The sequence below is a fragment of the Sceloporus undulatus genome, chromosome 2 (assembly GCF_019175285.1).
Source record: "Sceloporus undulatus isolate JIND9_A2432 ecotype Alabama chromosome 2, SceUnd_v1.1, whole genome shotgun sequence".
In the NCBI taxonomy this organism is placed as follows: domain Eukaryota; kingdom Metazoa; phylum Chordata; class Lepidosauria; order Squamata; family Phrynosomatidae; genus Sceloporus; species Sceloporus undulatus.
In genome coordinates, this window is record NC_056523.1 from 168,967,238 (window position 1) to 168,990,338 (window position 23,101).

At 40.1% G+C, this 23,101-nt stretch overlaps 1 protein-coding gene across 4 annotated transcripts; it reads right to left on the reverse strand.

The window, feature by feature from the left end:
- Positions 1-1,199: 1,199 nt before the first annotated feature.
- CNPY2 (canopy FGF signaling regulator 2) lies at positions 1,200-21,926 on the reverse strand. Of its 4 annotated transcripts, XM_042452380.1 has the most exons (7): positions 21,795-21,924; positions 20,111-20,355; positions 17,143-17,270; positions 11,254-11,369; positions 9,315-9,512; positions 7,529-7,625; positions 1,200-2,361 (listed from the first exon to the last, which is right to left on the reverse strand). In XM_042452380.1, the coding sequence occupies exons 2-7, from the start codon at positions 20,140-20,142 to the stop codon at positions 2,318-2,320; spliced, it is 615 nt and encodes a 204-aa protein (XP_042308314.1). In that variant the 5' UTR covers positions 20,143-20,355; positions 21,795-21,924; the 3' UTR covers positions 1,200-2,317. The 4 variants fall into 4 exon arrangements, with proteins under 4 accessions (XP_042308314.1, XP_042308315.1, XP_042308313.1 ...); XM_042452381.1 differs by lacking the exon at positions 20,111-20,355 and having other exon boundaries at positions 21,795-21,926; XM_042452379.1 differs by lacking the exon at positions 21,795-21,924 and having other exon boundaries at positions 20,111-21,531.
- Positions 21,927-23,101: the final 1,175 nt, after the last annotated feature.

Below are 23,101 nucleotides of genomic sequence, written 5' to 3' on the forward strand. Positions count from 1 at the left end.
TGCTGTAAGAGAGTAACATAGTTGACCTTTGAAAATTGTTCCAGTACATCCACTGGTGTTGAAATAATCTGTCAGAATGGCTCATTTGCATAAAATGCTAAGAAGGAATCTAGTTGACACAAGCCTATCCAGAAGAGCAGGTATGCTTGTAGCTGCATAACAATTACATACATTTAATTTATTAATGCAGAGCTTCACTTTCTTATTAATAAGTAGTTTGCAAAGCTGTAGCATTATGTTTTCTAATCTTCCTTCATATCCTACATTAAACAGAATTTGGACACATTTCACTATTCCATGGGCAAAATAGTAGTGCATATGCTTAAGTAGCAAGAGTCACATTCCCCAAAGGCTTAGGAGAAGGTAAATTAAGATGAAAGAAGAGACAGCCATACTAAACCAGGTAAGATGAGAAACCGGTAAGAAAAAGGAATTTTACCACATTACTTTTTCTATCTAAGCATTGAAAGCCCTAGGGTCCCAGCCCCTACATGTACAACTTTGGATTAGTTATGTTCTCTGAGAATTAGGTTCTCTGCACTCCGAGAACCATCAAATTCAGAAAACATTGTATCAGCCATAATGGGTGAAAGCAGTATTAAAGGTTCAGCTCTGCAAGCTGCTTGAAAACTATTGTCCATATATAGTAATATCTGCATTCATATACAGTAGTCCCTTGCTGTCCACAAGGATCTGTTCCAGATCCCCCCCATACCACAAATAGCAAAAAATACAGATATTCAAATCCATTGTTTTTGTGGCCGCATGTGTGCGTACCCATTTAAAAAGCCAGGGCTTGCCGTCCACAGAAGCTCAAATCTGCAGATGGCAAGTCCATGGTTGGCACAGGCACTGTATTGCATGCATCCCATGCATTATCTTAATGATCTTTTGCAAATACTCCAGAAAATAGTTTACAAATCTCCATAATGATGTTGGGTAGATGAAGCTGATAGAATAATAGGGCAATGTTCCCCCTTCTTTAAATCGTTTTTTTAAAAAAACAGGCTGGGCTCTCAAAATCTAATTTTTTCTTTTATTTGGTCTTCCAGCTCCAAGGCCCAAGAAATGGATGACAACTTGTGTAGGTTAATGACATATTAAATAAAAATGAGAGTGAACCTATGTGGCCTTAGGTTCAACAGTATACTCAGGCCAACATACACCAGTAAAGAAAACCAGTTGTACAGACACTCCAGTAGAATCAGCTCAGTCACAGCATGATTTATTTTCTTGCCATCACTTGCAGATCTTTAATCCAAAATCTTGAAAACAGGTGGTAATAAAAGAAAAAGTTATCATTTTAAAAGCCCTTTGAAAAATATCACCTGCCACACATTACCTAATTTTCCAAATGGTTGATGCTTCAAACCAGCACCCTCATAGATTCTACAAGACAGACACCAGCCTTCATCAAGGGTCAGCCCATAGATCCAACAGGAGTCTGGTAAAACAGCTTCTATGGGGTAACTCCTTCACAGGTAGGCATTACATATAGATTGGCTTACTACCTAGCCCAGCTGGTTCATATGACATTTCCACAACACTGTAAACAATTCCTGAAGGCCACTGTGATGGTATTAAGACTTTTCATACAACATGACATGATACATCTATAACATGAAATAGTTATTGGACAATAATTTATTGTGGCCTACAAATGGCTGGTCAGCCGTAACTCATTCTTGTGCTTTTGACTGATCCTCCTTACAGCAGCTCCGTTTGGAATTACTACATGGGTGTCTCCATCAATTATTCTGCTCTTCCCACATAAAAGGTTACACAGAGAAATGAAATTGCCTGCCTAGTGTCATGATAAAATAGTAGCAGAACAATAGAACTCATAAGGTTCTTTGATTCAAGTTCTGGTGAACTTTGGAAGGAAACTAGGAATTGTGTGGCTAGTCCCTGGCTCAACCTACAGATTAATTCATCTGCTAAATGCCAACAACCATTTTAAAAAATTTACAGCAACCGAGAATCGTTATCTACGCAGTAGAAAAAATGAACCTCAGTCTTGAAACTGAAGTTTCTTCTGTTCCATTTAAAAATAAGGAGAGGTTTTATAATTGCAGACTTTTTAAAAAAGTCATGTGAGGGACATAGCATCTTTTGTTTTCTTAAAGAAAGTCTACAAAGAAGCTTTTCTCATGTTTTCTTCTAGAGGTCCAGTCTTTGGCTTCCAGACTGTATGTAGAGGGTTCATCCCAAACCTGAAAGAAGGTTGCTGGAACCAGAATTAGAAGAGCTGAATAAAGGAAGGTGGTCTACAAAGGACTAATAAACTCATCTACCAGGTCAGTCAAAACTTTGCATTTCATAGTTCATCATGTCGGAGATGCAAGGCGTGGTCACAGAGATCTACAAGAAAAGCACAAAACAAGTCACTTACTGCAAGAACTGGAACTTCCAGCTAGACAGGCAGGCTGATTCAGGTTTACAAAATATTATATCATAGCAAAATGATACAGCATATGTTGCCTACCCCTAGGCCTGCTAACTGGTGACCTGCTAATCCACATAATGCCTACTTGCTAGGTACACTGTGGTCTGCAAGTTTCTTCATTCATATCTAAACATATTTCTGAAGTCCCAGGAGAGCAAAATCAAGCTGTTCTTAGTGTCTGATAGTCAAACAGACATAGCAGGAGAAGCCCATGTTCATTATGGTGAGTCTCAAGGCATGTATACACTTAAGAGACATATGCAGTTCTTCCTCGCTGAAACACTTTGATCAGCCTGGTTCTTCTTCTTAAAGCCCTGTTTGGTTCAAGCTACTTTTCACTTGGTGGAAAAATATGGCTAAAACCTCTTCTTTCTTTTGAATAGAAAATTAGGCCAGTGATGACTTAGTAATTGCTCTGAAGTCATGGGATCGTGCAGGGTTAATTTATCTTTCTAATCATCATGAACATCATGAGACCAGCCACGCAATCCCAACCGCTTTGGCAAACAGACTGTATGGACAGATCAGGTGAATATGCAATTGGTCTGGCTGCCTGCCAATCATTAAGGCCACTTCTACCAGCCAACAGCAGCTGCCAGCCTCATCTTGCTGATCTGTAATAGTATTAATGGTTATTAAGAATTGACTTTGTCTAGACTTCCTCAGATAAGTAAGCTTTTCTCTCACACACACACACAAAAACCAAAAAACCTAAAGGATTTGTGTGTTAATTCCTTGGCTGGATACTACAGAAGGCCTATTATGAAACAGAAAGCACCACACTGTTCTGAGGGTTAGAAATAGGTGCTGCACAGTAGAGGGCAAAGGCCAGATGGAAACCAGCACAGACAGGTTCGTTGTCCAAAAATAGCTCAGCAGTACTGGAAGAGCCAGTTTCCTGAACAGCACGCTGGCAAACGGCCACTTGTCACTTCTCTCACAGCCAGTGAAAATGCAGAGATGGGGAAAAAATGAAAGAAAAGAAAAAGGGACCCAAAATAAAATTATCTGCAGGGAATTATAAAAAGATTCAGCTCAGCATTCCTCCAGCTGCAAGTAATTTAGGTTTCCAGGACACTTTTAGATAATAAATGAAGCATAACAAGCCCAAGAAGAAGAAGAAGCTAACCCCAAGAGCCACTGTATTTACTGATTTCAGGCAATCAGATTAATTCAGTTGCAATGTGCCAAGAGAAACTCTATTCAAACATCACATCAAACCATCAAAGATTAATTATTGGTTGGTGTGCAATCATAGTTTGCAATCAGCTGGCAAATCTAAATAGTAAACCACAGTCAGAAGTGGGTACATAAACTGCAGCTGCGGCAATATCTAAACTGACAAACCCTAGTTAACTGACATTGCTTTGCTCTCAGAGGTGGTTGCAGTGTGGACACCTAACATTTCTGTCTGCTAGCTGACAGACTATATTACAGATTTTGTCTCCCTTATCCAAAATGCTTGGGACCAGAGGTTTGTGGGATTTTAGAATACCTGTATTTGTATACACATGTTGTTGTTTGTTGCTAACTGTCCTTGAGTCAACATTGACTCATGGCGACCCTGTGGATGAGACAAATCCAAGACCCCTTATCCTCTACTACTTAGGTCCTGAAAATTCAAGCCCATGGTCTCCCCAACTGAGTCTATCAATCTGGCATGTGGTTCTCCTCTCTTTCTGCTGCCTCCTACCTTTCTTAGCATTATTGTCTTTTCTAATGTGTCATGCCTTCTCATGATGTGGCTAAAGTATGACAGCCTCAGTTTGATTAAATAAATAAATAAAACTTTTATTTGTATTCCGCTTTTCTGTGACGAGACAACCAAAGCAGCTCACAACACATTAAAATCCACATTTACAACATTGTGTCCCAAATTCCCCCCTTAAAACAGGATTAAACATGTTACAATTAAAATATCTATTAAAACAAAATTAAATATATATATATATGATGTGGGGGGCAGTCATTCTGTGGCCGGGCACTTTTATTCAGGAAAGGCCTGCCGGAAGAGATCCGTCTTGACAGCTTTCAAAGCTGGCAATTTGATGGATCTCGTCCGGCAGGCCGTTCCATAGTTTGGAAGCAATTGCAGAGAAGGCCCTCTGGGAGGTAGCAGTTAGTCTGTTTTTTAAAGGCTGCAATAGATTCCTCCCAGAGGACCTGAGGGTGAGGGGCGGATTATATGGGAGCAGGCATAGGTTGGACCCAAACCATATAGGGCTTTAAAGGTTATAACCAACACCTTGTACTGTGCCCGGAAACTAATAGGCAGCCAGTGAAGAGATTTTAGGATGGGTGTTATTCAGTCACTCCTAGTTTTTCCAGCAACCAGCCTGGCTGCCATATTTTGCACTAGTTGAAGTTTCCGGGCTAGGCACAAGGGTAGCCCTATGTAGAGCGCACTACAGAAATCAAGTTGTGAAGTTACCAGTGAATGTACAACAGTTTCTAGGTCCTTTACCTCCAGGAAAGGGCGCAGCTGGCGTATCAGCCGAAGCTGATAACAGGCGCTCCTGATAGTCGCATTCACCTGATTTCTCATGTGAAACAAAGGATCTAGGAGCATCCCCCAGACTGCGAACACAGTCCTTTGTGGAGAGCGTGACTCCATCTTGGACTGGAGGTTGCAACCCTATACCTGGTTTGGGGGGCCCTACTGTAAGTACCTCCGCTTTGTCTGGATTCAGCCTGAGTTTGTTTTTCCTCATCCAGCCCATTATCTTGGTTTCCAGGGAGAGTTCTGGCTTGATCAATAATGAGATATCTTGGAGATGGGACCCAAGTCTAAACACAGAATTCATTTATGTTTCCTATACACATCATACACATAGCTTGAAAGTAATATTATATAATATTTTTATCATTTTATGCATGAAACAAAGTTTGTGTACAATAAACCATCAGAAAGCAAAGGGGTCACTAAATCTAGTGACTCATGGAAAAAGTGTTGCTTTTTGGAATATTTTGGATTTCAGAATTCCGGAAGAGAGACTCAACCTGTATTCAATGTTCTTGGGGCAGATACTTCTTGTGGAAAACACGCACAGCTTTTAATATAATATTTCTTTAACCTGGACAAATTCAAATATAAACTCAAGCTTGTCTATTACATCACCTAGGTTAAAGAAATCTTTGTTAAGGAAAAAGCAACATGGGATATACAGTCAAAGAAATAAAACTTGTATGTGAGAGTCAGGATGACTCAGCAGAAGCAATTAGAAGCCACACAGGTGTAAAAGGTAATGCAATTAGCAAGTCCTAAATGCCAAGGACAGAAATGCAAAGTGGATAATTGAACACACCTGAGAATTGTTAAAGTGGACAAGGTGAAATGATGAAATCATTAATTGTGGGATGAAACAAGAGAACCAATGAGAGTGGATGTACACGCCCACTGGGTGGATACTGACAAGAGTGGGTGGTGTTTTTCCAATGACTATAATAATGGCTATGAATCCCAATGTATTTTGTGGGTAGTAGTGGGTAGTAGTGAGGAGTTGTATTGGAGTTGTATATAGTAGAATAAAGTAGATCTTTTATATAAGACTACTGAGTTGTCTGGTGTCTTGGGTCAAGCTACAAAGAGGACCGCTTGGATCCTGGAAGAATGGTGAAGACTTCTGTGTAACAAGAGTGAGGAAGGTGGGAGAAGTTTGTCAGGGTCTTCAGCCTATTCTCTGTAACTCTGCTGCTTAGAGCAAAGCTTAACCCACGGCCCAACACTGGTCAGCGCCGGGTGCTGTCGTAACAAGGTGGTGAGTTCGAGCCAGAGGTGAAGAGCTACAACTCCCATCATCCCTGACAATCTTAGCTCATTAATCACACAAATTTGAACAAATTAAGCCAGGATCAAGACGTACATGTATATAAAACAACACTTCTACAAAGGAGAGTGTTCTTTACTTCTTTTAAGATGATGTATACAAGGCATCCTTTTAGAAAAAAAGTCTAGGTACTCTAGATGCTGGAAATGTCAAAAGGAAAAAGGAACAATGATCCACATGTGGTGGAAATGTGAAAAAGTAAAGGGTTTTTGCGAGGAGGTACATAAAATAATACAACAAATGTTTGGCATAAAATATAAAAAGAAACCAGAATTGTATCTATTGAAGGCAGAGGATGAGAGAAAATTATGGAGAATTATATTGTACATGATAACATTTGCCAGGATGGTTATAGCAAAATATTGGAAGTCAAAGGAAGAACTGCAAATAGATGAATGGTTATTAAAATTGAATGAAATTAGGCAATTAGATATTCTCACATGTACATTACAGGACAAAAAGAAAGACAAAATGGAAAAGGAATGGAGGCAAATCGTGAGGTATTGGGAAAAAAGATGGTGTTTAAATAAGAACCTGGTTCAGGAGATTGTATAAGTATGAAATAAAAAGAAAATGTGGGGCCAGGAATAGAAACATATGCAGGAAAAACAAGGTTATATACCCTCTACAGAATAGAATTTGGAGAATACATATGGCTATACAACTAGTTATATAAAGGAATGCTTTGTAATTTTTGCTTTTCAGGAATGAAGTTGTATATGTTATTTGCAAGAAGCAAGAAGAGAAATAACTGGCAACACAGAGGAGTATTGTAAAGACAGGAAGTGAAAGAAGAACAAGTTGGTTGTAGATGTATAATAATGTTTATTGAAGCTTTATAATGGATATGTAATGAAAAGAATCTTTTCTTTTCCTTTTAAAATTTAATAAAAATTATGGGGGGGGGGGGGAAATAGAAAAAAAGTTTAGGTACAAGGTGCCATCTGAAAACAGAATGCTTGCCTCTGTGAATTGGGGAATCCCTTCCCTAGACACCACCTGCAACCCAAGTTTTGGTTGTTATTGCTATTATTTTTTTAAAAATAAATAAATAAAAATCAAAGCATGGACTGCCCAATTAACTGGGTGGACTCTTTTAATTCATCAGGATTCAATTAAATAGAACAATTGGCTCAATAATGCAGCCATACCTCCTACCCTCTGAACCACACAAATGATACTATCAAGCAACTGTGTATGCTATTTGCTCTTAATGTTGGAAACCCATTTTTCCAACTGATAATCTGATGTTTACCTGTTCGTTTGCTGCATAATCGGTCCTTGACATTTTCTGCCTCATGAGAGAAGAATTCTATGAGCTCATCTTCATACTCTTCAGCTATGCTCTCGCACTGCACAGTGGAACCAAGAAAGTTAGCCAAGTAGCTTTTCCACATCGCTGCTTCCCACTCCAAATGTACACTGAGCCAGCCCACCCTTCAACCCCACCAATGTTAGGCCAACTCAGGACTTCAACCATAAAACTTTAGACCATAAAGCTCCACAGAGGAGCATATTCCCAGTATATGTGGGATCAATCAGGGCAGAAAAAGCCTTTACCATGTTGACATTATATCCTCTTGTTTTATTCTATTCTTGTCCACTTTGTATGGGAGCCAAACATATATATCCTCACACACACTGAATTCAGACTTTGGAATTAAGAAGAAATCCCTTTCCCAAGGTTTAAATGTGATGAATGTATCTCTGAGAGACTATGCTGGTCTCTTGTAACTTCTGGGGATGCCCTCATTTAATTATAGTTTTATTGTTCATATTTTAACCAAATTAAATTTAAATATTTTACATGCAAGATTATTATGTAATTTATTTTTATGTTGTACTTTTATTATGCTCTTCCTACATGCTGTATTGTGTTTTGATACTTTGTATGCAAATGGTCTAAGCATTAATAAATAATTGATTGAAATTATAACCTCTAAAGCTATTCCTACCATTTCAGAAGGATAGGCAATTTCTGAATGTAAACCATGCTAATTGTGAAGGTCAGTGATCCCTTTCAACAGTCAAGGGAGAGCCTGTGAGCCTGCAGATTTTGGTGGGATGCAATTCCTACCCACTGTGACCGCTAGCCATGCTGGCTGGGGCCAGTGGGAGCCATATATATCTGCAGGACCACAGATTTTCCACCCCTGTTTTATATACTTCTTTTAGTCTGTCTGATGTAGCCAGTTTCTGTTCTTAATGGCAGTGAATAATACAGGCAGTAGTAGTCTGTTTTTCCCCCTCATTATTCTTGCATGTGGTGCAGCTGGTCCAGCTCTGTTGCTAGAATTATGATACCAAAGATCAGCAATATTGTCACCACAGCCCAAGGATGCATAACATTTTGATTCTGAGGGCAACATCCAATGTTGGATGGGAAGCTACACATACAAACATCTCACACATACAGTTTTCTGCCCCCATTTCTCTGGCATACACATCTCAGCCCATGGGGATGGGAAGGTTTAGTCCTCCTCTCCCTACTCCTTATGATGAACGGAACAGAAGTAGGTGATGAGAAAAAGAAAGAACATGTCTATCCTGATGAAATCCTCCATCATCAGGCCACCTGTTCTTCCTCTTGCTAAACAGCAACAAGAAAATAGTGGTCTGAAAAATGGGATCATTGGGAGTCGCAACAGGTTTTTCTCCCCTCCCCCAACAATCTCCACTGAAATCACAGTTTCCCACCACTGACAGCATTAAGAAAACAGTGACTTTGGAAATGCAATCACTTGAGGCTGGAAGAGGCTTCCACTTTTCCTGGCTGAGAACACTGCCATGGCACTGCTAATTACAACAGCAGAACAGCCCCATCATCACCCCCACTATGTCCACCAGAGGGGCATTGGGGGGAAATGGGTGTGAACTGCACCTGGCACAGCAATGGGTCACAGATTATGCATGCTCAAGTAAAACATTCAGAAGGAGGATCACAGCCAGGAGCATCCTGCACAGAAGTATTTTTTTCTCTCCTGGTAGCCCAAATTTACAGGAATAGTCCCTAACCCAACTTCACTCTCTGTATTACTTACTGCAAACTTCAGGCTTGATGTCACATCACCATCAATTTTGGTTTCGGAAAGGTCCATCTTGGTTCCATCGTGAGAGATGACCCTCACATAGTTTTTCCGGTGGGTGGAGGGGTCCACTTTCTCTCCATAGTCATTCATCCTCTCACAGATGCGCTCCAACAGTTCTGTCAAGTGAGCTTCAGACCTAGCATAGGGCACCTACAAGAGAAGGAACATAGCCAGAGAGGCAGATGGCAAAAGTTGCACAATCACTACCATTATGAGAGGAAAAACCCAATTTGTTTCCCTGCTAGTTTCTGGAGATTCAGCTTCTGACTCATATCTTTATAGCTGTTTTACTCAACCTACCACTGAGAGTAGTCAATCATTTTGCTACTGTATAAATTGGACTACACTACATAGTTTCCTAATATCATCACAGAAATGGAAAGAAAAAAAATGAAGTGACAATGCCAAAAGGAGCCTATAAAGCTCCCCACTTCACTGTTGGAGCTAGGAATATACAAATGCACTAGCAACCCTGTGGTAACTTTTACAATTCAGTGTACAGTGGACTCTTAGTATACGCTGGGGTTTGGTTCCAAGATCCCCCATGTATAACAAAATCCGTGGATGCTCAAGTCCCATTAAATATAATAACATAGCAAAATGGTGTCCCTTATAAAAAAATGGAAAATCAAGGGTTGATATTTGAAATTTATACTTTTTGGGAACATTTTCAAACCGTGGATGCTTGGATCCGTGTATAAAAAATCTGTGTATAAGATCCATGGAGATCTTGGAACCAAACCCCAACGTATAACAAGGGTCCACTGTATAAGCATCCATACTGTAAGCATAGGCCTTCAACTATGTCTCTGGTGGGGATCTATAGGTCTTAGAGAGAATCTCAATTGGTATGGGCCTCCACATCATTTAAGATCAGTGACCTTAACAAGGATGATTTAGAATTGCTTAAGGGTAAGCAGGACTTTGTCAGTCAGAGCTCCAAGACTCTGGAATTAGTTGCCCAAGAAGTAGTATCATGAAATTTTCATTATTTTCTTTCAACAGTATAAACAGATAATATTATGGAGTTTTACAATCTGGTATTGCCTCATTCTCAATGCATGAAATCAAAATCTTTCAAGAAGCTATTATGAAAGTTGTGCTGCATCAAGTACAGAGTTCTGTCATTTGAGGAGGTCAGAGTTAGTTCAAAACACATCTCCAAAAGGTGCTAAAGTCCCTAGGAGGACTGACCAAAGCTCATGTATTATTCACATGGTCAATACAAACATATCAGGATTCTATAATGGTACACCCAAATACAGCTTTGTTTAGGTAGCCTTTAAGGGGCAAGAGCTAGGTTGATTTTATATTATTTTTTCAGCTTTATTTGTTTGCAGCAAATATGGCTGCAACTGTTTAATTTATTAATTCCTTAAGAGTAATTATTAATCACTGTTGTTCACACTAAGGTTCCCAAAGCAATGTATAATAAAGTGTATTTTAAAATTATTTTCAATCAAATTCAATTTTAAAAACCAGTTTTAAAAACCAAAGAGCATATGGAATAATACAATTCTGACATATTCTTAAATCTTTGTTTTTGTCTTATCTTTTCTGTTACTCTAATCTGTCTCAAGGTTTTCAGCAATGATGGAATATTAACACACACACACACACAAAATTAAATGTTTTAACCATATTCAGCATAAAATGCTGGCCATTATCCTGTCTCTCTGTGGAGCAGGAACAGTTTCTCCACACACTGAAAATAAATCTGGGGAAGGAATTCAAATGGGAAAAAATTTAATATTACCATTATCTTTCACCATATGTTTAAAGTAACAGCCCATGGCTAATATACTTTCCATTACTCTGACTTCCTATCTTGATAATTAAAACAGAAGCCTTGACAATTCAAGTACTCTAAAACAAGTATGAAATGTGTTACCTCTACAATGGACTGACTTCCATCTGGGTTGATGCGAAAGGAACCAATCTGGATGGTTTTCTTGGGATCTACCTGAGAAATTTCCCACTCCAGCTCATCCACCAGGGCCCGACATGCTTAAAGCAAGAAGAGATAACATTTAGGAAGCACTAAGGTTGTTGCAGTCAGAAACTAAGAAATTATATTATTATATAATTATATGACTATAAGAAATTGTTAGAATTAGAACTGGAAAATGAAATTGTTAAAGATACCATGGTTAAATGGGCTAGATATATTGGTCACAGCATTCAATTAGATCAATGGGAACATATCTGGACGAGAGGATTGAGATATACAGCCTCTCAAAGTATAAAAGAAAACTGGTATAAGATGTTTTACCATTGGTATTTAACTCCGGAGAGATTAGCTACAATCTACAAAAATAAAAATAATAAATGTTGGAAATGTGGGGGACACAGTAGGAACATTTATACACTGCTGGTGGAACTGCAAATTTTAAAAAAATGGAAACAAATCGGAGAAATAATTTGCAAAATATTTCATATTGATCTAAAATTAAGACCAGAATGCTTCCTATTAGAAATTTTTGAGAGTGAAATTGAAAAAGTACGGAAAGCAGCTTTTGTATATGAAGGCTATGGCAAGAACTGTAGTAGCGCCAAAGTGTAAAACAAAAGAGATTCCAAATAAAGAGGAATGGTTAATGAAATTAATAGAAATAATAGAGATGGACAAACTGACTCAAATTCTAAAAAATAACTCTGAGTAAAATCAAAGAAGATTGGCATTTAGTTTTTGTATATATGAGGAAGCAATGGGGGGAGATATCTTCTTAAGAAGTGATTTTTCTGAAACTTTGACTATGACAAATTAATAGGAATGATTTGTAGATAAAATAGTGCAAGTATCTGCTGAAGGAGCATTGCATTCGGAAGGGAGAGAAATACATTTTGTACAGATATATAACGAAACAGGTGAAGAGTAGTGAATAGAAACATATATGGGAAACTGAAAGTATATTTATAAGGAATACACAAAGTAACAGGTTAAACTGTAGAGGATGGAAGCCACAAGTTTATGTGTGATTGTGGGGTTAAGGAGGTAGTGGAAGATTTTAGCATGTACAGTGCGCCCGCGCCATACGCGGGCGCGCCATTGTATGTTAGTATTTGTATGTCCATGTATTCCAGTCTTGTTTTAGTACGTTTATATGTTCAGATGATTGTGACTGTGATATATGTGCAAATAAAATTTTAAAGATAATTTTAAAAAAGAAAGAAACAGACTAAGTCAAAAACAATTAGTAAAAAGACAGATTCAAGGTGAATTGGTTATAAACATTTAAAAATCATTTCCATATCTTCCCATCTTACTATGAGGATGAACTAAATCATCTTCATGTACTAAGCAGCCTGATGATTACAACCAAAGAGCTCAGGGGAAAAAACATTCTACTCAGCTTCAGCTCTAATGGGTTTCACTGCACCCTTCCAACTCAACTCAGTTAGTTGACATCAAGGGATCATACCCAACTGCACCTCCTTCTTTCCATTACACAAACATTAACTCTGAGATTCACTACTAATGTTGGGAGCATTCCCCAAATTAGGCTGCTAAACAAATGTTGGAACATCCCCCAAATTTGGCTGCTAAACAAATGTATTTTTCAAAACATCCCATGGAAAGGTACATATGCCTGAGAACAATTTATTCAGCAAATCCTGAACAGAAGATTTACAACCTAGGTTAGATAGGCAAGAGATACATATAGTGGGGGAGAGATCAATCATGAGACAGAGGTCATATTTCTAGCTCCCAACCTGGACCATGCACCAGCTGGCTTAATAGACTTAAGGGCAACTAAATAAACCCAGCCTCTTATTCTTCCACTCTCCCTTCCCATTTGGTGTAGCAAGTCTTTAATCAGTTACTGAAGCAACAGACACTGCCTCTAGGTCAAGAAGCACATACTGTATGTGTTTCTTAAAAACTGAGTTTTTAGGAGGCAGGCCCAATATCCTTCCTTTTCATGTTGTGGCTGTTAAAAATGCTTGTGTGTGTTGTTATGCATCCTGTTGTGGTGCATGAAGCTTGCACTGAGTTTACTATTCCACTCACCCACCAAGGTTGCTGCATGAAAATGGCACATTACAAAAGGCATTTTAAAATTTACTTAATTTATATTCTGCCTTTCTCTTACTATAGGGGCTAAGGCATCTGACAATGCAAATGGGGGGGGGGGGAGGGAGGAAATTAAACCAAATCCAAAAGTTATAAAGTCAGAGACAAGTTAAAAAGCAAATGAATAAACTGTCATATTACTACTGAATTTAAAATAGGTGAAGCCACTTCAAAATATAACAATGAATTGGAAAGAAATTTTAAAAAATGGAAATGTCTGTTTAAACAACCATGTTGAATAACCAGCTAATGGCTGGCCAAAGCAAAGAAGAGAGGGAACCTTCACTGGCAGAGAATTCCACAGCCTGGGAATAGCCACTAGAACAGCCCTCTCTCATATCCTTATCAAACATGCTTCCAATGGTGGAAGTACTAACCAAAAGGCTTCTCCTGAAGGATCTCAAAATTAAGGCAGGTTCATACAGAGACATATGATCTTTCAAATACAGCAAACCTTTGCTATCAACTGGGTTTTGGTTCCAGGACCCCCCGTGGAAGCCAAAATCCATGGATGTTCAAGTCCCATTATATACAATGGAAAGTAAAATTGTGTCCCTTATAGAAAATGGGAAAATTGAAGTTTCCTTTTTTTAAATTTATATACTTTTAAAAATATTTTCAAGCTGCAGATGCATGAATCTGTGGATAAAAAAAAACCATGGATAGACTTAGGTCTATAGGGTATAGGGCTTAATACGTCGTAAGCAGATATGGTGCAAACAAGAGAGAGGGCCTTCCCAGTGGTTGCTGCCAAGTATTAGAACTCCCTACCTGGCGTGGCTCCCTCCTTGTCATATGAAACATTTTATTTGGTGGTATTAGGCTAATAGTGTACTGCTTTCTTTATCTTCTGACTTTTAATGGATGACAAATAGTCTTAATTCTATAACAGGTCTGCACAACACACAGCCTGGGGCCGCATGCGGCCTACCAAAGGATTTTGGGTGGCCTGCTGGGATGTGGAATAACTTCAAGGCTCCTCCGCCACTAAGGAGAGGGCCATACAGAGAAGGAAGAGGAAGGGCGAACACTCACCCTGCAAGGCTTCTCCATCACCTGGCTTTCTCTTGAGGAGGTCTGGCGATGGAGGAAGAGGAGGGCACATGAACGCTCACCCTACAAGGTTCCTCCACGGCTTGGTTTTCTCTCAAGGAGAAGGCCGAGATGGAGGAGGAGGAAGATGGCCAAATGCTAGCCCTGCAAGGCTCCTCCACTGCCCTGCTTTGTCTGGAGAAGAATGGGAAAATGCTCATCCTGCAAGGCTCCTCCTTTGCCCAGCTTTCTCTTGAGAAGGCTGGGTGGCAGAGGAATAGGGGCAAATGCTCACCCCTCAAGACTCCTCCATCACTCAGCCTTCTCCCAGGGAGACGTCCAGAAGTGGATGAAGACAGAAAAGGCACCATAAAAAAGAAAAGCAGGTCAATATTTTTCAGCAAACCTTTTGTTAAAAAAACTGACAATAAGCAATGGTGAAATGAAACAAGCTGATCAGGTAAGGCTTACGCAAGTAAAGAAGAACATTTTTAACTTTCTAGAAATTATTTGATAGCTTATTTCAAAGTACATTCAGGGTAATTTTTCCTCTGCACCAGCCTGTACTTTGTTTTTGATTTGCATTTTGGTGGTCAAACTTATAGATCTATATTTTATTAACATCCTGGAGTAGCTGGCAAAGCAGGCTAATCTTCACGACTCTTTTCTCTCTATTTTGTTCTTTATGCATGCTAAGTAACAGATTCTGTAGGCAGCTCCTGTTTAACTTGCCTGTTCTAGGCAAGCACTTACAGTAGAATTGGCTAGAACAGAATCCCATTCTTTCCCAGCTTAAGCTTTATTGCCTTGTGAAGATGCCAGCCACAGATGCTGGCGAAACGTCAGAAAGAAAATTTTCTAGAACATGGCCACATAGCCCGAAAAACCCACAAAAACCCACTTTATTGCCTTGTTTACCGGCCAGTGGCACTGAACAGGAATTCACCAGCTCTACTTTCTGAGTTTGCCCCTCCATAAAGGACTAGGGTCACTATAAAACAGTGCCTCCAAGTTTCATGTCAAAGAGGGAGCTCAGATGTATGCAAAGGCTGATGGCACTGAAAGCTACTAAGAGAAGTGGACCAAGAAAGATGCACTCCCTTTATCCAGCTCCTTGCATAGGTCATCTACCAGGCTGACCAAAGGTTTCCCTGTTCCATTGCTAGGACTGACACCAAATTGCAATTGAATTAGATAATCCATCACATTCCAGAAGGCCCTATACCTGAGAGGTCATCACACACTCTAGTACTTCGTCTATAAATGGAAAACTGGAGATTGATTGGTAATTTTCTTGAACAGTGGAATTCAGGAAGGGCCTTTTCAGCAGAGGTTTTACTACCACCTGTTTATCCAGGCCTGCATCCTGCCTTGCTGTAAAGAGACATTTGCTATTCCCCTTAGCCACTTGCTCACTCTTCACTTCACTTAGCCACTTTTACGACCCATGAAGACAAGGATCTAATATGCATGTATTGGCTTTCCTCTCTCCACTTAAAAGATTATGCCACTTGGAATTGGAAGTCACCTTGGGTTAACCCTTAACTGCTAAATAATTATGAGTTAGTTGAACAATTATAAAGGGGAAGAAAATGTTTCAAGCATGCACAGAAGCCATATTCACAACTGACAGGTTGGCAAGGTGAACTCCAATCTGTATCAGCAGAGACATAAAGCAAGAAGCTCTTCCAATTCCCTCCTTTCCAACGACTAACCAACAATGTCTGTAACAATGTCTTCTTAATAAAAGGACCAAACCACAGACAAGGGATTTCACACACACCCTGTATAATGTGCACCTGAACTGCATCGGGCATGGGGAAATTCTACTGCAAAAAACAAATGATGTACATAAAAATGGAAAGGTCCTTTGGATCACGGTCTATGGTAAGAGTTAGATGGGAGATCACAGGTGGCTGACTGGAGTCTGCTGCCTCCAGCTCTGTGTCCTTAGTGTAAGGCCTAATCTTGGTTTACCTCTCATCTTCACGTAACAGTGGAATTAAAAGGAGAGGGAGAGAGAGGGAAGGAGAAAATGCAGAAAGAAATTACTCATGCTTGCATGCCAAATAATAGAGCAAGGGTGGCCAACTGAGGCAGATCCAGGGGTGAGATATCCATCTCCAGTAGGGCCACAACAGATTGCCCCAAAAGAAAAGCAAAATGAAAAATAGATAGAAGTATATTTCTCTTTTTGAAATGCTGGTACCTTTTAATATTAAATGGAGGGGGGTGTCCCTGAGCTCTATTTAGAAGATGCTAGGCCTGGGGACTTCCAGGAGAGGCAATTCATCCATTTTCTTTTCTTTTTTTACTAGAAAAAGGGAAATAGGGGGAGTGTGGAGTTCCCAGGGCCACACTTTGCCTGCCAATGTTGTAATGTAATTTGACCTTTGCTCTAAGATTTTTTATATGACTATCAAGGGTTCCTTGGCAAGAGGATCAGCAATGGTGATGGATAAGCTTCCCCTAAAGACCGTCTTTCCCACCATATCAATTGCTCCTTGAAAGCTAGCGTAGACTTTGCTCAGAAATTTTAGTAGACTGATCAGAAGACAGATGTAGTTTGAAAGCTGATGGAGTTATCAAATATTTTTTATTGTTTTCATACTTTTTCAAATTTTACCCACATCACATTCTTAATGAAATCAATTAACAGATTGCCTAGTTTACCTCCGCAGCGGAGATCTTGGCTCCTCCGGGCAAAAGCACCACTCAGCAAAAGTAAGAAGACAGCTGACAGGCAGGCCATATTCGAAATCCAGCTATTCATCTTTGTGAGTGTGGGCAAGTGCCACAACCTGCATAGAAAGTCAGATGTTGTGGAAGCTATTTCTAGTTGTCGCCTCAAATCCCAAAGCAAATTGCTTTCATTAGCAGGAATAACCAATCACAAGCTTCAAAATATGTGCATGTGCCCCTCCATGCTCAGTCAGGCTCTATAATGCAACTTATTATGCTAAGCAATATTCTGAAAAGTAGCATTTGCTGCCAAGGCTCAGGTTTAGAACACAAAGTGTTCTTTGTGCAACTGTCCAAATGCAGCCATTATTGCTAGTTCCCCGATGCTTGCCCATGTCTTGTCATCCTGACTCTTTGAAATATATGTTAACTTGCTAAAGCATTCTATACAGAAAACAAAATAACCCCCCTCTGCAAAGCCACAACATGTACATGGGTACATGAAAAAAAATCATTAAAAAGTAGGGAAACATTTTCCAAGAGAAGGAACAACTGGCTGTACTGAAAATAACATCCACACTTATGACTCAAATCAGAAGCTCATAGAGGAGGATATGCTGGGATCCCCAGACAATGTTTATAATTTATAATGTTATAATAATGAGTTCAAACATAATCTTCAGTCCTATATATTCATACAGTTTATCCACTGATTGTGATAGTACTGTTGCTTTTCAGAGTACAGCTCCCAGACTATCGTGATCCCAGCCCTGGCTTTTGAAATGCTATAAGACCTTGTCTGAGAAAGACCTTAAAAACAGATACAGCAAAATGTTGCACTTCTAGAACCACAGAATTCCAGGCTCACGTGTACAGAAGTATTTTTAATGATATTTAAACAGATTAAAAAGAGGGCAAAGCTATTTAATTTTAGTGTAAAATGGAGGAAAGTAGGGTGGGCAAATGTAGCTGCACCTTTAAGACTACAGTAACTATATACAAAAAAAGAAGTTGGTAGCATGAACCTACTTCTTCAGATGAAGGAGGTAGGCTCAAGTCTAGGAAAGCTTATGCTATCAGCTTCTTTTTCTCAGTATGAAAGGTGCTCCAAGATCCCTTTGTGTACTGATTTTCCAGACTAACATGGCTATGCTTTTGAATTTTAAAACTAACTGGCTTTCATGTTAGCATGAGCTTTCATGAATATAAACCCACTTTTTTGGATGGAATGTACTGTAACAGGATCCAGAAAGATACTAGTTGGGTCTGTTTGTTTTCTATATAAAGAAAGATTTTTGCAACCCCCTTTAATTCTGGGGCACACAGTATGCATTCCTTCCTCTGCAATGTAAACCATGCAGTCCAATGGCTTGTACAAGGCAATTTTGCCTAATGTGGTGCTCAGTGTCTCATAGAAAATATACCCATAAGTTGGAAATGACTTGAAGGCAAACAACAACAGCTTCCATCACTGATCTATCTCAAAAGAGTTTCCTCCTGCATCAAATTAAAGTGGGAGTTGTGCCACATGCACAGTTTGGCTTTTGGTCTCAAGTACAAGATAAACCTTCAATGCTGGCTTAGCCATCTCCAAGGAAGTCCATGGGTGTGAATGCTCACATCCACTTACAATTCATATAAGCATTTTAAAACACATATTAACTATGGATTATGGACTTTATCATACAGGGGAAATCAGGGGTTTTAAAAGGCATTTTCCCGAGACAGTCATGTGACCGCGGTAAAGATTTTCACATGTCGTGATTAGAGAGGATTCTTCCCGGAATAAGTCCTCTCTAAGCACAATGTGTGTGAAAATCTTTGCTGCGATCACATGACTGTCTTGGGAAAATGCCTTTTTTAACCCCCGATTTCCCCTCATGTAATAAACTTCTTAGTGTGGCGTAGAGCAACACATCTAAATGCACAGGCTTTGATGTATATAAAAGTGATTTTGGGAAAATAATGTGATTCCATTTTGAAGAGTGCTTGTATACTAGAAGAGTCAAAGTAAGAAGTGAACTATGAGTGTTTTTAACCAGACTACCAGAGCTGCTAAGAATGGATGGGTTTAACTTCAGTTCTCGTATCAAACATATTTTTAAAAATACTGCTTTTAGTTAGGAATCAAAATATATGTGTCAATCAGTTCAAGAGGTCTTGCAGTATAATTCCATGCAAGTTTACACAGAAATCCCACTGATTGGCACTTAAACCCTTTGAAACCTGTTTAACATTGCAGCCTAAGTCCTAAAAGCTTCTGAGGGAGTAAGGCCCATCAAACACATTGAACAAGTTACTTTTGGAAAATGTTGTACTGAACTCCATTCTTCATCCCACAAACAGCAATTTCTCATGTAGCATTTGTCTGTGTTTTGATGATGTCTTTCCAAGAGCATACAGTGGGAAAATATTCTTAATCTGTTCTCTCTGATACATTTCTGTGGGCTCTAGGAATGGTCCTTGCATCAAATTTTCCTCATAGATTTACACACACAGCTCTCTCAATATACTTTGTATATAAAACAACTCCAGCTAGCATTCCCCCTTTTAAAAATCCTAACATGATATAATTGATCTCTCTCTCGCTCTCTCTGTCTTTGCCACTGGAAACAGCTGAAATGATGCCCTTGACTCACTGAAAGTTAATCATGCAAACTCTCAGTGGATAATAGACTATAAAGCTATCTGACTATCTTAAATTTCTTCGGATGCCAGAGTTATCCTCTGTATTATTCTGGACATAGGGCCCCATATAGTCCAAAAAGAGAAGGATGAAATTATATGGCTCCAATTGTCAAAGGACAATGTGGTGACATGCTTTAATACAGATTACACTGAAATACTTGAGAGCTGAACTGTGTACTTGAAGAGAAAGATAAACTGGAGGCAGATGCAGCATAAATAATATTAAGGAAATCAGTGCTATATAAGTTCTTGAAATACAGACACCCCTTACCTTTTCCTTCTGTTCCACCCTTTGGTCATCATCAGCCCTTACCTGCATCTTCCCCCAACAGTAAACTATTGTATATTCCAAAACACTGCAAGTATTGATGCTCCTGTACTCTTTTACACTCTAGCAGTGAAATTCATGGGGTTGCCATAAACTGACAGGTGATTTGAAGACAGAGAGAGAGAGATCCTTGTCTTCCTTTCTATAGTCATGTCGTCTGAGATAATGGGAACTGTAGTCCAATAAGCCTGGAGAACAGCAAGTTAGGAAAGTCTTTCCTACTGTTACATAAACAATAACGGGAGCAACATTTGGCCCAATTAGGTGTTTTGAGAACTTCACAATGTTGTCGTTGTGTTCCTTCAAGTCGTTTCCAATGTATTGTCATCCAAAGGCTAATCTCTCATGGGGCTTTCTTGGCAAGATTTGTTCAGCAGGGGTTTACCTTTGCCTCCCTCTGAGGCTGAGAGAGTGTGACTTGCCCAAGGCCACTCAATGGGTTTCTGTGGCTGAGTTGGGATTCAAACCCTGGTCTTCAGAGTCATAGACCAATGGCCAAACCACTTTGTCTTTACATACATGCACGCATGCAAGATCTCAATAATCTCCATAATCTTCCCAACAACCTGAATGCAGGCCATTATTATTTATCCCCATTTTGCAGAGACTAAGAGGAGACCACCCAGGGGCACAGAGAAAGTCATCTGACTCTGAGGCTTCCTCTCCTTTACTCTGCATGCCTACATTACAGTAGTGTATCATTGCCAATGCTTTGATGCTTTTAATTAGTGTATCTATTATTAGAAGAGCCGGTGTGGTGCAGCAGTTTTAGCACTGGGCTATGACATTGGGGGTCAGGATTTGAATCCAGCCTCAGGCCAAGTCACACACTCTCAACCTCACAAACCCCTTCTGAAGAAACCTGACAAGAAAAGCCCATGACACAAGTTCACCTTGGGAGTTGCCATAAGTCAGAAATGACTAGAAGGCACACAACACACACATCTATTATTAGTAGTATGTAGAGAGACCTTGTAGCACCTTTGAGACTCACTTTCGTAGAGTTAAGTCTACCCCCTCAGATGCATTAGGGGCACATAATACTTAGACACCTCTATGGGGCCATTACTATGTTATTTAATGCATCTAAGGACCTAATGCAACTGAGGAAGTAAAGTCTAGGAAAGCTCCTGCTGCCAACTTCTTTCTTTCGTCTCAAAGGGGCCACAAGATCTCTCTACATACTGATTCTACAGACTAACACAGCTATATCTTTGAATTCTACATCTATTATTAGTACAGTATGTAGGGAGATCTTGTAGTCCCTTTGAGACTCTCTCACAGGAAGAAGTTGGCGGCAGCAGCTTTCCTAGACTTAATCCTCAGATGCATTACATCCACCTGATGCATCTGAAGAAGTAGAGTGAAGTCTAGGAAAGCTCCTGCTGCCAACTTCTTTCTTTCAGTGAGTCTCCAGGGGGCTACAAGAGCTCTCTATACTATCATTATTATTATTAGTCACACTCTCTCAGCCTCCTCAGGGGAAGGCAATGGCAAACCCCCTCTGAAGAAACCTGCCAAGGAAACCCCATGAGAGGGCCGCCATGATTCAGAAACGACTTGAAGGCAGACCACAAGAGCAATGGCTCCCCCAGTCCCCAGCCCCTGCTCCTCCAGCCCTCCTCACCACTCAGTGCCGGCTAAGTCCTCCTCTCCTCCAGCCTTGCTCTGCTTTAGGGCTGGCTAACCCACGCCTGACCCTACGCCTCCCTCGCTCCCGGTTTCATCAGCGCCACGCGAGGAAAACAACCAAGCTCCCTCCTACCCGCCCTTTTCGTCCTTCCTTCTTCCAAACACGCCCTCCCCCAGGAAAGCGGCCCCTCTGCGACGCAGGCACAACTTGGACAACTCAACCGCACAATAAGGACCCTTCAAGGACCCGGGCTCGCGTGGCGGACAGCGCGGCGGGTGGGCTGACGGCCTTGAGAGGCGTGGCCAGGCGAGCGAAGCGGAGCGCCAAGGGGGCGTGGCTGGGTCCTCAAGGGGGCGTGGCGCCCGGTAGGCCACGCCCCTGCGAACTGGCTCTTCCCCCTCAGTAAAGCAGCTGCTCTTCTGCGCTTTCCATTCTAATTAGGAAGCCCTCTTAGGATTCGCAGGAGCGCCACGTCGTGGCTCACTGCCATTGGTCAAAGCAGCCTAGCTTTACTTAGACACCTATATCTATGGGGCCATTATTATGCTATCTAATATATACATTAAACAATATATATAATAGTGTATATATAATATATACATTATATCTCCTCCAGCACAACTCTATGGTCAACTTCTGGCAGAGTTGTGGCACTAGAGAACCGAGACTAGGTTCCGAGAGAGAACATATTAATCAAACCACAGATTATCAAATCCACAAAAGTCAAAGCCACAAATACTGTGTGTGTGTGTGTGTGTGTATATATATATATATAAACATATTACTGTGTATATTCATATATTGTACAGCAATATAATAAACATATATCACTATATTTATATTTAATATAATAAATACATAATATATATCCACCACACACACAATAAATATATAACATTTAATATAATAAATATATTAAAACAAGGTTTTGAAGCTCCAGTGGCTTCTTCATCACTAGGCAAAGGTCTTAAAAACCATACTAAATGGGTTTGTGGCCTGGCAAAGTACTCAGACACCCTGGATCTCCTAGCCTAGGAAGTCCCTTTTTGTTTTGCGAGGGGAATCTCTTCACTATCTAGGTCTATGAGGGCAGCCTAGGTATAGTCCAGTTATAGCAGACTCCAGGGTAGTTAACAACAATGAATGACGACAACAAAGAAAGCCGGGAGAAAGAAAAGGAACTCCTTTGAGATGGGGTGCTTGAGAAGAGTACTGATTACCATGAAGGACCCAAAAAACAACCAATTGGTTCCTAGAACAATTTCCTTGGAAGCCAAAATGATTAAATTGAGGCTGTCACA

Coding starts and splice junctions, on each gene's coding strand:
- CNPY2 (XM_042452380.1), bottom strand. CDS start 20,142: ATGATGACCAAAGGGTGGAACAGAAGGAAAAG. Junction 17,271..20,110: donor GGGTGGAACAGAAGGAAAAG/GTAAGGGGTGTC, acceptor CTTTCTATGCAG/GTTGTGGCACTTGCCCACAC. Junction 7,626..9,314: donor CATCAAGCCTGAAGTTTGCA/GTAAGTAATACA, acceptor TCCACTGTGCAG/TGCGAGAGCATAGCTGAAGA.